This window comes from Macaca thibetana, chromosome 1 (genome assembly GCF_024542745.1).
Source record: "Macaca thibetana thibetana isolate TM-01 chromosome 1, ASM2454274v1, whole genome shotgun sequence".
NCBI lineage: Eukaryota > Metazoa > Chordata > Mammalia > Primates > Cercopithecidae > Macaca > Macaca thibetana.
The window spans coordinates 127,109,526-127,124,935 of NC_065578.1; the positions used below are offsets into that span (position 1 = coordinate 127,109,526).

The 15,410-nt window shown below is 47.3% G+C and overlaps 1 protein-coding gene across 3 annotated transcripts in view; it reads right to left on the minus strand.

The window, feature by feature from the left end:
• The window catches only part of ADAR (adenosine deaminase RNA specific), a 46,735-nt gene that overhangs the window by 15,310 nt on the left and 16,015 nt on the right, over nt 1-15,410 (minus strand). For 2 of the 3 annotated variants that reach the window (XM_050752435.1, XM_050752426.1), the window contains exons 2-6: nt 4,506-6,232; nt 1,883-2,066; nt 1,308-1,456; nt 610-754; nt 292-482 (exon numbers count right to left, since the gene is read on the minus strand). In XM_050752435.1, the coding sequence (XP_050608392.1) occupies nt 292-482; nt 610-754; nt 1,308-1,456; nt 1,883-2,066; nt 4,506-6,232 (2,396 nt within the window). Of the gene's footprint in view, nt 1-291; nt 483-609; nt 755-1,307; nt 1,457-1,882; nt 2,067-4,505; nt 6,233-11,530; nt 12,257-15,410 lie in introns of those variants that run through there. The other variant, XM_050752444.1, reaches the window with a different exon arrangement.

Here is a 15,410-nt window from a genome sequence, read left to right on the forward strand (position 1 = left end):
GGGATTACAGGCGTGTGACATGTCTGGCCTGACTGAATTTTTAATGTACATATACATTCCTTTAAAAATTAAAAAGTCAAAAAATTAAAAAGGATCATGCTTATTGGAAGAGTGAACACATTCACTGTTGGCAAGTCTATTGTCTTCTAAGAGGCCATGGAGACAGGGCTGGACTTGTTTCCCTCAACTCGCCCCTTCTGTCCTACACAGCTAAAGCACACCCTTGTTTTCCCCGGGTTACAGACCGCCCCAACTGGTGACACATGCATTAGCCAGGACTAGGACACTCACTTGGGCTCGTGAGGAGGTCCAGACTGGTCGACCAACTTGAATTCAGCAGCAAAGCCATGGGAGCGGGCGTACTCCAAAAGGCCACCCACAGGATTGGTGTTCAAGTATCTCACGAGCTCGCCAATCTTCCTGACCTTGTTGGGCATCACGGATTCCAAGTTATCAAGTGACTCTGAGATCATACCTTCGGGCTAAAGGAGAATCCGTCAAACAGAGGAGCCGTAAACACTTCAGGAAATGTCGAGGGAGTCACTGGCAATCTCAAACCACTCAGTTGCTAAAAATGGCCTGTATCTTTTGAGTAGGAAAATGCCCTACCTGGTCATCAGAAGTCATGGAGTTGGTTGCCTCCCCATGCAGGGCCTTCATGGCTTCCTCTGCGGCCATCTGCTTTGCCACTTTCTTGCTGGGGGCACTCACACTGGGGAAAGTTTGGGCTCCCACTGCAACACAGTACTGGAACCTGATAGGAGATGAAGCAAGTAGAAGGATTAAAATGATTTTGATTGACGAGCCTGATCTAGCCTTTGGCAGGCTGCCATCCTCCACTACTGGTAATTTCCTTGCACACATCACCTCTGTGCAGTCACATCTCATGCAGTCACTTCTGCCTTGAACAGCCAGTGTCTCTTAGCCTGGCTGACCCCTTTCAACATTTAAGCATCAACCTAGTTTCACCTCTTCCAGGAACACCTCTCTTGAATATGTGAGTCTACAAACCCACAGGCAGACAGCTTCTCGGGTCCTGTACCTTTCTGTCCCACCAACAGTGAGTGACCTCCAAGCCATGAACCTCCCCAGTGCTTGTAGATAGAGTGGGCCAGGAATTCCCTTTGAATTCCTAATCCCTAATTCTCTGCCTCACAAGCAGCGACCAGGCCCTTAGAGCCCTCCTCACCCCATTTTGAAACAGGAGAAATTGGTCAATCTGCCATCCCTGAGGAGGCAAGGAGGAAAATGTGTCTCTTTTTCTTTTTGAGAAAACCTCAGCTGGATAGAGGACACATGGAACATACTTGGGCTCATGGGCAGGGCCTTCTTTGGACAGGAGACGGAATTCGCAGGAGTTCCCCAATTTGTGCATACACTCGAGCAGTGTGGTGACGGGGCTCTTCCCAGAAAAGAAGGATGTAGCTGAAGGGGTGGGGGTCTGGGACTCTGTGGTCTAGAGAAAATGAGAGACAAGAAGAAAACAAAACTAAGAAAACACTGGTTAGTCCATCACAGAAGAGGGGATGGGGATGGGGGACTTTCTTCCCACCAACTGTCAACGGGTTGGCTTTCCAAAGTTAAAGGAGCTGCTGGGGCTCTCATTCCATATCTTCCAAGAGAGGAGATTGGCCTCAATAACCTTTCAGGTCTCTTTCAACTCTGAAATTCTGTAAATCCAATTATGTTGGGAAGGAGCAGAGAGAGGAGCTGGATATGAGAGGAGGAAAGATGGGCTGGCGAGGTAGGGTAGAGGGAACAGTGGGAAGCTGACTCCGAGATAGTGTCAGTTCTTTAGGCTGGCATTACTTCAGGGGAGTCAGTTACAATCCAGACACTGACAGGGAACTGATAGCCTCCCAGATGGCAGGAGGACACCTACCTTCTCTGATTCTTTTTCTGTGGAATAGTGGGATGATTCTTCTGATTTTCCACTGTCCTTGGCTTTGGCTTCCTCTAGCAGAATTGTCATGGCTTTCATAGCTGCATCCTGCTTGGCCACTTTCTTGCTTCCAGCTTCAGCTGGGGGAAACTCTCGGCCATTGATGACAACCTGGAATTTAAATCTTGACGGAAAGTGGTTAGATGTGTGAACAGGAGTCTAAGTCATTCCTTCTGCCTTCTCCAAAGAGACCTTCAACCTGGAATTTTCTGCTACGCTAAGGGACTTTTGACTTGTGGGTGAGATGAAGGACAGGCCAAGGAACTCCTTCCTACTACTTAAGGTTCAGCCTGTCCTTTCTTTTTGTAAACAAAGCAGCCAGTGACTCTTTCCCCATAGTTCAGTGAAGCAAACATAGGCACAGATGATAGGAAACTAGCTCAGGGGAAACCCACTATCTTTTAACAATGAATTAACATAAACTCCCCCCACACAAAATTGATGGGCCAAAAATCGCCATTACAGTCTTGTGAGCAACCAAAAGACCTTCATTCTAAAGCAACTGTGATAGACTGGCTTCCTCAAGGGAGGGTCCTAAAAGATAGTGAAGGCTTCTTATAACCCAGTCTCAGGCTCCCCACTACCTAGGGGGATCAGGCATTTGCCACTTATTAGTGGCTGGCTTTTGTCCCTAGACCTGTATCACTGTAGTTTGTTAAGAGTCACTCTATAGCTCCATTTGTCTCAAGCTATTTTCTACATAACAAGGAATTTCCCCTTGTTATGTAGAAAATAAAAAAGCATTTGTTCTAGGCTTCTGGACTTAGCCTAGGCCCCCCTTTGTTCAAGCGTTCAAATGTGGTGAGCTCTTTGCTCAGTCTGCGATTTCATTTAGAAAAGTAGGTCTTTCTTATTTCCTAGGTCTTCTGATATATTTGAACATGGCACCAATGTTTCTTATAGTGTGAGTCCAAAGAATGATTAACCACAAAATCCACTGCTTTCCTCCAGCTCTAGGGAGGAAGGATGGAGACAAAAGAGAATGACGGCCATCCAGTCTCTACCCCAAACAATCCAGCTCTGGCCTTGCCAGCTTTTGGACACACACATCCCCTTCTCTTAACAGCTCTTCTGAAATGCCAAATTGTTATCATGAAGACAGTCAAGACAAGGAATAAGGGCCCTAGCCAGGAATCTACACCCCTAGAAATCAGGCTATGTAAACATAAAGGTCAGTGGAATTCTCCCCCATCCTACTGGCTCTTTCTTTGGCTACAGCTGCAGCCACTCAGCTTCAGTGGTTTTGCTCTCTTTTATGCCCTTCAGCAGCTCCTGTTTTCCTCAATCTGTCCACTGGCCTATTAGGACCTACAGTGTAGGGCCTGACCAGCTATCTGAGTGAGGTAATTGCTGACTTCACAGCTCAGGAGTGGCAGCAAGTGCTAGCCCACCCATCTGTGCAGAGGAGGTGTATAAAATTAGAACCACCACCTTCAATAGGCAGGCAGGCAGCTGTGCATGCGCTCCTCCATCCTTTCCCCCAGCAGCTATGCAGAGGGGGGACTATGGACCTGCAGATGCTTAGCAGCACAACCCACCCCGCACTCTGTGTATACAGCCTGCCCCAACCCACCTGCTCCTGCACCTCTCTCAGAAACAGCTTAGGGAGGACGGGAAGGCCTATAGAAGGGAGTTAAGTCTTTATTACCTCTGGCCTTAGGAGGCAGGCATGATGCTGATGCATGGAGACCAATCATTTTTATTTTTCTGGGATGGAGACTCGCTCTGTCACCCAGGCCGGAGTGCAGTGGCACCATCTCAGCTCACTGCAACTTCCACCTCCTAGGTTCAAGCATTCTCCTGCCTCAGCCTCCCAAGTAGCTGGGATTATAGGCAAGCATCACCACCCCCGACTAATTTTTATATTTTTAGTAGAGATGGGGTTTCACCATGTTGGCCAGGCTGGTCTCAAACTCCTGACCTCGTGATCTACCTGCCTTGTCCTCCCAAAGTACCAGGATTACCGGCGTGAGCCACTGCCCGTGACCCTCAAGACCAATCATTTCTCTTTTTTTGAGACAGAGTCTCGCTCTGTGGCCCAGGATGGAGTGCAGCGGTGCAATCTCAGCTCACTGCTACCTCTGCCTCCTGGGTTCAAGTGATTCTCCTATCTCAGACTCCTGAGTAGCTAGGACTACAGGCACGTGCCACCACGCCTGGCTAATTTTTGTATTTTTAGTAGAGACAGGGTATCACCATGTTGGCCAGGTTGGTCTCAAACTCCTGATGTCGTGATATGCCTGCTTCGGCCTCCCAAAGTGCTGGGATTACAGGCATGAGCCACCGCGTACGGCCAAAACCAATCATTTCTGAAGAAGCTTCATTACAGTCAACAGAGTCAACCTCCCCCTTGTTCAGCCAAGATTCTGGCTGGTCCAAGGTCTATATTCCCTGCTCAACATCTGCAGAAAGGGCCAATCAAGGGGGATTTAGCTAAAAGGCAGAAGGGAAGGAGGAAAAGATAGGAGCCACCAAATGGCACTGCTCACAAACTAGCCAAGACTGCGTCAGGAGCAAGAGCACCTGACCCCAACCCTAGGTACAGTCCTGGGTGGTCTCTTACCGAGGTTCATGGGGTGGTCCACTCTGCTCTATCATGTTGAACTCACAGGTTTGACTAGCGAACTGGGCATATTCTAACAGCCCGCTGATGGGGTTCTTCAGCTGGCACTCTGTCAGTTTCTTGTAGGGTGAACACCGTGGCAAGCCATGACTGTAGAAGGAGGGCATCTCCATGATGGCTCGAAACTCACCTGGTGCTGCGCGGATACTATTCAAGTCATCTGGGATGTCATCTGTGGCCCACTGGCCATTTTCAAAGTCAACATACCCTGCTTTTGAGGGGCCATTGTTATGAACAGGTGGTTTCAGTCTTACTGGTTCTGGTCTTGCCTCCTGACTGTTTTCTAACTTTATGACAGGTTCCTGCCCATTCTCCACTTTTTCGGTGGTTACTATGTTATTTGAGGCATTTGATGTGGGTATATTACAGGTGAGGAACTCTGTGTTTCTTTTGGTCTCAGGGATTGCAGCTGGAGCGGTTTCAGGAACACTGTTCGTATTTCTCTTGATTTGCATCCTCTCTCGCTTCTTGTCTGTCAAATGCCATATGGGAGGGGTTGTCCCTTGTCTATAGACATCCCCCTGCCTTTCCATGTCAATTAGCACGGCATTTATATCTCGGGCCTTGGTGAGGCCAATATTTTTAGCCAAATTCAGGGCAGAGGAGTCAGACACATTGAAGAGATAGTCGCAGATTTTCTCCTTGATCTCAGCCATGTCAAAAAACTCAAGAGGATCTTCCAAGGCAGATGTGGAGTTTCTGTCTTCAGGTTCCAAACTCGACTCTGAGTTTGGGGCTCCTTGGCTATGACCGTCTGGTCTTACCACTCCGCTGTGCTGGTTCCAAGCCTGAGCTGAGACTGAGATAAAAGGCTCAAGATCTTCTGAGACAGATGTGGAGTTTCTGTCTTCAGGTTCCAAACTCGGCTCTGAGTTTGGGGCTCCTTGGCTATGACCGTCTGGTCTTACCACTCCGCTGTGCTGGTTCCAAGCCTGAGCTGAGACTGAGATAAAAGGCTCAAGATCTTCTGAGACAGATGTGGAGTTTCTGTCTTCAGGTTCCAAATTTGGGTCTGAGTTTGGGGCTCCTTGGCTATGACCGTCTGGTCTTACCACTCTGCTGTGCTGGTTCCAAGCCTGAGTGGAGACCGCGATTTTCCACAAAGGGGGTGTTCCTGCCTCTTTCTGTAGCTTGCCCTTCTTTGCCAGGGAGTATAAAACTCGATTGATTTCTTTCTTTGGAGCCCCCAGTTTCCAAGACAGATCATGTGCTGTAGTGGCCTTCCCTTCCCCAAGCTCTTCCAAGAACTTTAAGATCCTTTGTTCCTGATCTTGGTTGATACTCAGTTCCTGGAAATGTGAGGAAAGGCAATCAACACCTCTCCGTGGCGGAATCCTGCCACGTGGTGAAGGATGCTGGAACCCTCTCTGGAGCCCCTGACTTCCAAGATGCACGCACCTGGGGACACCCCTGATATCCACTTGCCTGCCTCTGGTACTAGAGGCAGGTAGTACTGGAAACCTTGGCTGGAGTCCTGGGAGGGAAGGTGGCAGTGATGGTGTCTGCTTTCCAATCACCGGCGCTTCTGGGATCTGCCCCTTTAGAAACTCTATTTGCTTAAGCAGGAAACTATTGGGGGAAGATCCTGGCCCAGGCTGCTGGTATCTGAGCTTTCTGTGCTCATAGCCTTGAAATGGATGGGGGTAGTATCCGTTGAGGGAATACCCCTGCAGAATAAGACAGCAGAAAAGAAAATGAATTAGGGCTGCAGTGGTGAACCTGTGGAGGCCCCTCCCTTTGCTGCCTGTGGAACAGCCCTTGATGGGCTGAGAAGGCAATTGAGCCATGGGCTTATGACTCAGCTAGGGTGACTTGCCTACCTCCTAAAACCTGCCTAGGGGCCTGCCAACAGGAACACGGAGAGGGGGGCAGGAAGCAAAGCCCGCAGAGCTTCCAGGAGCACAGAGGTTCTGAGGCCTCAGCATAGCCTCTCCAGCAACCTAATTTACTTTTCCCTTTGATGGAATTTAAGGGAGTTGAGAAGGAAATTTTCTAGTCAAAACAATTACCCTTTTAAAATTAGAACAACAAACAAATGTTATTTTGTTTTGAAAACAAAAACAGAAACCTGAAATAACCAGTACAATCACATGAAATAACCAAGGGAGAGGGGACTAGGGAAGGGACGAGATGACCTCTCCTTGAGTTGGGCTCACTAGCGCACAGCTAGTGCACCTCCGCCCACCTGTCTCTAAGATCTATCATTTGGATGACTATGACAAAAGAATAAATCTGATTGGATCAAACTGAACCCCAGTCCTCCAAGGCTGTAACAGTGCAGTAACAAAAACAACCTCCAGGTGGGAAAAGGCCACGGGGCCTGAGAGTCATCTCTGTGGCTCTCCACTGCCATCCCGGGAGGATCAAAATTCCATTTTCAGGGAGCTGGAGGGTTTCCTGATAAAAATGGCACACTGTCCTCACTCTTCAGTGTGGTACCCAGGCTCAGAAGGGATGCCAGAGACTTTTGCCCAAACCACCCAGGCTCTCCTGGATGTGTGGAGCTGGCAGCATCTGCTCCTCACCACCTCAGACCAGCCCTCCTTCCCTAGCTACCTCCCCATAGCTGCTTCCACCGCATGTTCTTCTGAACCCTGACGGACAGGGCATAAGCAACCCCATGTTCTCATCTGCACATTTACCACAACACCGAGCACCTGTGACCCCTTTCCCCACCCACCCACCTGCAAACCAGTACTGTCTTCTCCCCAGGGCTGTTCATTGGAGGGTGATGGAGCTAAGAAGTACTTACAAGCCTGGGGGTGTCAGTAAATACCTTGCTTCCTGTCCCTGGGGCTTGCAGACTGGGAGAAGAGATTCTGGCAACATTTGCTCACACTCACCACCCCCTCCTCAGACTCTCCTGAAGGCTGCACAGGTAGAGCTGGGACCCTTTCTTGCATAACTCTAGCCTTCTACTCTTCCACATCCTGACACACTTAGGGGATTTTAGCATTCTTGTCAATCACTCTCACGGTGCCCTGGCTACAGGGATCCTTAACCCAGTAATCTCCATCTCTACCTTTCTGCCACACAATTGGCTTGTCTAGCTACTCCTTCAATCTCACTATGACTGTAACCTAGGCCATCACACCAAGACCTCAAATCCTGCAACTCTTTTACAGTGGCTGACAAACTTTTTCTATAAAGGGCCAGATAGCTCTGCCACTGTAGCGCAAAAACAGCCTCACACAATAACCAAACCTTTATTTACAGTTCATTTACCATGAAGTTTTATTTATAAAAACAGGTAGTCTGTACCTGTGGGCCATCGTTTCTTGACTCCTGCTCTTTTCTGATGGTGACTTCCCTGTGTTTCTACAACTTCCGCTCCTTACTCTGGTGAAACCTGCTCCTCGCATGACCCTGGCGAAGCCGCCATTCAGCCACCCTGATTCTTCCCCACTCTGACTTCACGTACCTCCTCACCCCACCTGGATCTCGTGTCAGTTCGCTTCTCCACCCAAGGCCCACTGTACCCCTTTTCTTCTCCAAAGCTGCCCAATGGTACTGGAGAAGGACCCTGACTTATGCTAACAGGGCCCATAAAAATTCCTTCTCTTCAACTTCAGTTGGGTCTTCGCTGTGTGGTGGTCAATTCTGTTTAACAAACATGCGTTAGTGCACTGTGGATTGAGCGCTCTTCTTTTAAAAAATTCTCCTCCCAGGGTTTGGTGACACAGCACCAAAGGTCTTTCACCTTTTTTTTCTTCTTTGTCCCTTTTTCCCACCCCTTATAATTTTTTAATAGCTACTGTATTAACGGTTCCACCCTTTATATAATCAGTCTCCAAGGTTTTAAGGACCTCTTCTTCCTTTATAATTTATTTCCTAGGTTGCTTTAATCACTGCCCGAACCTAAACTAGCCCTCTGAGGCAAAAACACTCAAATCTACTATGCCCAGCCACTACCTTGTGTGGGAGCTTAAGATCTGAATTTCCAACTATGTCGACAATCTGTCCACTTAAATATCCTGCCATAATTCAAGCAGCACATATTCTGAACCAAATTAATAGATCCCCTCAAACTCAGCTCCTTCTCCTGTAGTTGTTATTGCTAATGGCATCACTCTCCTCCTAGCCTACTAAGGCTAGAAACCTGAGTCATCTTTGCTGCCCGCCTCCTGGCCTCATCTCCTGGATCTAATCAGGTAGTTGCTAAGTCCCGCCTTGTCTGCCACCTCTGTACTGTCTCTTACATGTCTTCTTTCAGTTCCAGCCCCTCATTACCTCTTACTGGGCCACTGCAACGGCCTCTAATCTTCCTATCCCTCTACATGCCAATCCAGGTGGCACATCTCCCTCCACCGCCACCTATCACAACTCTGACCCTTTCCTTATAGAGCTCCTTAAATGCCACTTGCTTCAAGAAACTCCTTGATTCCCACCTTCTTCAGCCCTTGGGGTTTCCTCTCCTTGAGCTTCTCCCACTCAGTACCTGTTAGACCATTTACTTTACCTTGTATAAGAGTTATGGATTTTTTTTTTTTTTAATGGCACACACAGATTGTAGTGTCTGAAAGGTAATTAACATTAGGTGTCCTACAAGTTACACTCAACTCTCTATTCTCAACATTCCCAACACAGTATTCATGAGGGGCTTCAGTTGATTCCACGGTGAGCTCCTGGGATCAAGGACTATGCTTCAATCATCTCTGCCTCCCTAGCACTTGGCACAAAGTTGATTCTCAACAAACATTTGTTGAATTAATGACTGCATGAACAAGATGCCGCTATGCGCTATGCAAGCAATCATATCTTCTTCCTTGTTCCTCTTGCTGCACCTTCGTGCCCACCATATTGCTAGGAACAGAGGCAAATGTGTGTAGAGTGAGTGCTGGCTCCCAGAGCTTAGATATTCTCCTATTAGCTCTTTGAGTGACCTTGGGAAAAAAAAACTGTGTTTCAAAGTGGCTAAAGTCAGTTAAAAGCTAAATGTTTTTTAAACTGCTACTCTTGGCCCAAATCTGGAAAATATTTTAATGTTTGTCTATAGAAGAGTTAAATTATGATACATTCATTCTATGGAATAGTACTTACACAGTTATTTTTATTTTTCTTTTTTTTTTTTTGAGACAGAGTCTCGCTCTGTTGCCAGGCTGGAGTGCAGTGGCGTGATCTCGGCTTACTGCAATCAGGCTGGAGTGCAGTATGATCTCAGCTCACTGCAATCTCCGCCTCACGGGTTCAAGTGATTCTCCTGCCTTAGCTGGGATTACAGGCACGTGCCACCACACCCAGCTAATTTTTGTATTTTTAGTAGAGACGAGGTTTCACCATGCTGGCCAGGACGGTCTCGATCTCCTGATCTCATGATCTGCCCTCCTTGGCCTCCCAAAGTGCTGGCATTACAGGCATGAGCTACCGCACCCGGTCAGTTATTTTATTTTTTCAAAATGTGTCATATCTATTTGTATTCATCTGGGGATAATTTAGGAACCATATGTTAAATAAAACAACAAAAAGTTGTAGAATAATATGTACATTATAATTTTTTCCCCCTAAACAAAAAGAGAAAATCCATGAATGTGTATGTGTGTGCACACTGGAATGAACACAGAGAAAAGAAAGGATATATAAATTTGCTAAAGGATATCTTAGGGCAGTAGGGTTAGAGGGAGAGGGGGAGATTAATTTTTCTTTTTGCCCCCTTAAATCCCCTAAAAACCAAGCCACCACTGAGAACAGCCATTTGGAAAGCTACTGAATAGGAGAGCAAGAAAGTGAGCAAGCAACCCATAGTGATCATTTCTAAATCTCTCAGCATTGCCTCTATGCAAATTACATAACAAGTTGTTTAACATTCATTGTTCCCCAAATTTCACTTTGATCTGGTCTCACTACCAGACCAAGAGATAAGCACTACCCCCTTTGCCTTTACCACACAGGTTCCACAGTGTCATACACTGATACCTGTGCAGAAATGCTTTTCCTTCAAGGCAGGCATCCCTAATCCTTTCAAAGAAGTGGTATGTATGTATATCTTAACGAAATTGACGTATATAATTTAGATACAGTAAAATTTATCCTTTTAAGTGTATAAATTTATGAGTTTTGACAATCGCCACCACAATCAAGATATAGAACATTTCTATTTCCCTAAAAAGTTTTTTCATGCCACTCAACAATCAACTTCTTCCGTGATACCCAGTCCCTGGCACCCACGGATCCACTTTCCATCCCTATAACTGTGTGTTTTTTCCAGAATGTCATATAAATGGACTCATATAGTATGCAGTCTTTTGAGTCTGGCCTCTCGTGCTTAGCATAACGCACTTGTGAATCACCCGTGTTGTTACCTGTAACAGTAGGTCCTCCTCACTGCTCAGCAGTTTATCTGTTAACCTGCTGAAGGACATTTGTGTTTTTCCAGTTTTTAACTATAATTTATAAAGCGGTTAACAAGCTTTCTCCTACAGCTTAAGAAGGGCCATTTTTAACTCCCGGAAGGCCTTCCGGAGGTGGATAGGGTACGCTGAGGATAGTGTGCGCTGCTCAGAGTCCGAAAGTTGTTCAAATGGTGCTAAAGCGGGGGTAGGGGGTTCCCAAGGGGCCCTAGCAGAAAGGGAGACGGGGTGTCTGCCTTGACATGGGCTCAGGCCTTCCTACTCAGACGGGGGCGCATTTTCCCTCAAGCCCTCTTCACTCACTGCTCCATTCTGCAGAATTAATAAGCAGGATACAAATTCACAAATTCCTAAATCAGCAATGCTGCTTGGCAAGACCACACACACACCCACACACAGACACAAACACACACACACCCCCCACACACACTCTAACACTCACAAGACGCACAAATTCCTAAACCAGCAATGCTGCTTGGCAAGACGACACACACACACACACACACACACACTCACAAGACAGCACACGCTATACACTCCAACACAAAGCCCGTGAGGTTATAAGACAAGCCCAGACGGCGGCGAAGGTCCAGGGCCTGCCTGGCCGGCCCGGCTTACCTGCCGCGGGTTCATGGCGCCGGAGAGGCATTGCCCGACCCAACCCGACCCGCCGGCGGCACGACCCTGGCCAGACCGCTGGGCCGCGCCAGCCCCTCGAGGCCCCCACACCCCTGCTGCTTCGCACTGCAAGTAGCCCGAGGCGTCGGCACAGGAAACTCTGCGGGTCTGCGCGCCGGGCCCAAGATGGCTCCGGTTCAATTTCGCTTTCGTTTCCTCGGAAAGCCTTCCCCTCCGGAAAGTTTGGCCAAGAGGAGGGGCTTGAGGAAATCTTGCGCCAGTGCTTGGTTTCAGGTCGGTTGCAAGTCGAACCCCTCCCTTGCATGAGAACTACGGAAGGAACTTTTTTTTTTTTTTTTTTTTTTTTTGAGACGCAGTCTCGCTCTTGTTGCCCAGGCTGGAGTGCAGTGGCGCAGTATCAGCTCACTGCAACCTCTGCCTCCCGGATTCAAGCGATTCTCCTGCCTCAGCCTCCCGAGTAGCTGGGATTACAGGCGCGCGCCATCACTCCTGGATTTTTTTTTTTTCCCCCAGTAGGAACAGGGTTTCACAACGTTGGCCAGGGTGGTCTCGAACTCCTGGCTTCAAGTGATCCGCCCACCTCGGCCTCCCAAAGTGTTGGGATTACAGGCATCAGCCCCCCGCCTGGCTGGTACTCATCTTTAGGAAAACCGCCGTTCCAGTACTGAGCTCCTAATTCCCCACACAGGCCTTAAGCAGGAATACACGAATAGAGCAAAAGAAAAACAAAGGCACGCAAAACTTCAGGCCAGAAACAGCAAGAGGCCCTGTCCTCCCTCCCTCTGCGCCAGCGCGGTGGTGGCCGCGTCGCCAATGTGGCGGGGTGAGGGGGGGGCGGGAGCGCGGATCTCTTCAAACGACAAAGGTCCCCACCGTGGGGCCTTGTTAATGCTCCTACTATGTTACAAACTTAAGCAGATGCCAGCCAGTAAAAAGTACCAAGAGTAGCAACAGCAGCAGTGAACAATTTTGGATCTAGGTCATAAAAACTATCCCACCAGGCAATGGTTAAGTACTTTACATCTCCCTTAATCTTCACAACAGCCCTCCAAGGTAGGCATTATACCCACTTTGCAGGTGTAGAAACCGAGGCTTGACTAAGGCCACGCTGCTGCTAAATCCACGTCTGAAGGCGGAAAGCTCAGTCTTCGGGGCTTCTCTACATTCATTCAAATTACACCATTACTTTCAAAAAGATAACTTTTGTTATCTGGAGGGACAAAAGTCAGATTTGCTTCATGGTCAGGATTCTTCTTTCTTTTTTTTTTTTTTAATTCGGAGTCTCGCTCTGTCGCCCAGGCTGGAGTGCAGTGGCGCAATCACCGCTCACTGCAAGCTCTGCTTCCCAGGTTCACACCTTTCTCCTGCCTCAGCTTCCTGAGTAGCTGGGACCACAAGCGCCCGCTGCCACGCCCCCGCTAATTTTTTGTATTTTTTAGTAGAGTCGGGGTTTCACCGTGTTAGCCAGGATGGTCTCCATCTCCTGACTTCGTGATCCGCCCGCCTCGGCCTCCCAAAGTGCTGGGATTACAGGCTTGAGCCACGGCACCCGGCCAGTCAGGCTTCTTTAACTACTTGATTTTTGTTCAAGGTATCTGGGAAACGATTATTGTAGGGTTCAACACCATCCTCACCTGTGAGAAAGTTCTTTCCCTGTGTTTAATCTTAATTTTACCCCCCTGCTTCTGAGATTACAAGGCAGTCCCTTTATAGCAGTATTTCCAGCTGATGCCCTTTCACCGTGTTAGTCACTCCAAATTAACATTCCCTTGCAGGCTGAGCTCTGTCTTCCTTCTGGGCCTTTGCACATTCTATTCGTTGGCCTAGCATGCCTCCTCCACTGCTTCCAGTAAAGCAACCTTTCAAATCTACAAGGGAGGCCTTCCCCACAGCAGGTAGGAGAGGGGAGGGGGAGCATGTGCTGTTTGTGGTTTCTTACTCCATGCTTCTTGAGTTACTGGGCACCTATCCCTAATAGGGCACTTGTACATTCCGCTAAAAATGCCCCATTCGATCATTTAACAAAACTTTACTAAGCACCTAATTATGAGGCAGATACTGTGTTAAGCACCCAGGATATGACACAAATAAGAGTGCCATCCTTTAGCTAGTCTGGTGGGGAAGATGGATGCCTCAGTAATCACAATTATCATGTACTTCTTGTTCATATATCTGCCTCTAGAATTGTCAAGCCATCTCCTCGGGGGCAGGCAGCATATTTTATATCCCTATTTCGCCTTCAGAGGGCTGGTTAGTTGAAAGAATAACAGACCACTCAGTAGGTATAACAAGGGCAAAACAATCGAAAGACAACTTCACAGGAGGTAACAAAATATCAAACATATGAAAAGGTCCTCAACCCCATCACATCAGAGAAATGCACAGTATAGCTACAGAGAGCTACTGTCCATTCACCAACAGACAGCATTAGCCAACTGATCAGACCAGTGGCAGCAAGGATGCAGAGCAGCTCCTAGTCACTACAGGAAACCAGTTTACCATTATCTAGAAAGGTCTGACTATACACACCCCAAGAAGTTCATAGTTGCATTATTCATAATGTCTGTAATAGCCCCCAAACTGGAAAAACCCAAATGTCCGGCAAAAGTAAAATGGATAAATAGTGGCATATGCCTATGATGGAATACGATACAGCAACAAAAATGAAAGATCTTAACATGCAACAAGGTAGCTAATTATATAAATATGATACTGAGTGGGAAAAGTCATATGTATACTATATGGTCCCACTTACAGAAAGTCCCAAGCCAGGCAAAACCAAACTATAGTATGCTCTGCATAAAAGACAAAATGAGACCAGGCACGGTGGCTCACACCTGTAATCCCAGCACTTTGGGAGGCCGAGGTGGGCAGATCACGAGGTCAGGAGATCAAGACCATCCTGGCCAACATGGTGAAACCCCATCTCTACGAAAAATACAAAAAATTAGCTGGGCATGGTGGCGGGCGCCTGTAATCCCAGCTACTGTGGAGACTGAGGTGGGAGAATCGCTTGAACCAGGGAGTCGGAGGTTGCAGTGAGCCAAGATCGTGCCACTGCACTCCAGCCTGGGGACAGAGCAAGACATCTGTCTCCAAAAAAAAAAAGACAAAATTGTGGTTAATTACTTCTAGGTAGAAAGGTGGGAGTTTTGACTGGGAAGAAATACTTTGGGTACTGGTGATGTTCTAGCTCTTGACTTGGGTAGTGAGTGGCTACATATGTTTGCTTTCCAATAATTTAATTATACATTTATGTTTTATTCACGTTTCTGTATATATATGCTGTATTTCACAAATTTAAAAGCTAAAAACAAACAAGAACCACAACAAACTCTTGCTGTTGCAATTCCAGTCCACTTTCCCATGGTTTTTTTCCCTTCCTTTAAGTAACAGGAGTTATATCTTACCTCTGCTTTCTTGTCTTCAGGCAAGACAATCTGAAAGCCTTTAACCCTTCTTCAGAAATGATCCAGAAAAGCTTTAATCACAACTACTGTGTGAGGGAAGCTGGACCGCTGCTCCCCCCATCCCTTTTAATCTAACATAGGACACAGTGGCGAAGCAGTGACCTTTCCTCGACAGAAAGAAGGTCAGTTTACGCCTTGAAAGAACAACTCCTATTGTCATTTAATCTTAGCAGCTCAAGTAACTGCAGTCTTATTCATAAATGTTTTTTCTCCTCCTCCTCAGTAATTGTTTTAACTCCCCCAAGGTTGAGAGGTGGTGATGTCTTTTTTTTTTTTTTAACTGTTCTATTGTAGGAACTTGACAAGTTGGATGAAGGTCTTTAAAAAAGTAAACAAAAGTAATAGGTTTATTTCAGAAAATACAGACCAGCAAACAATAAAAATCACCC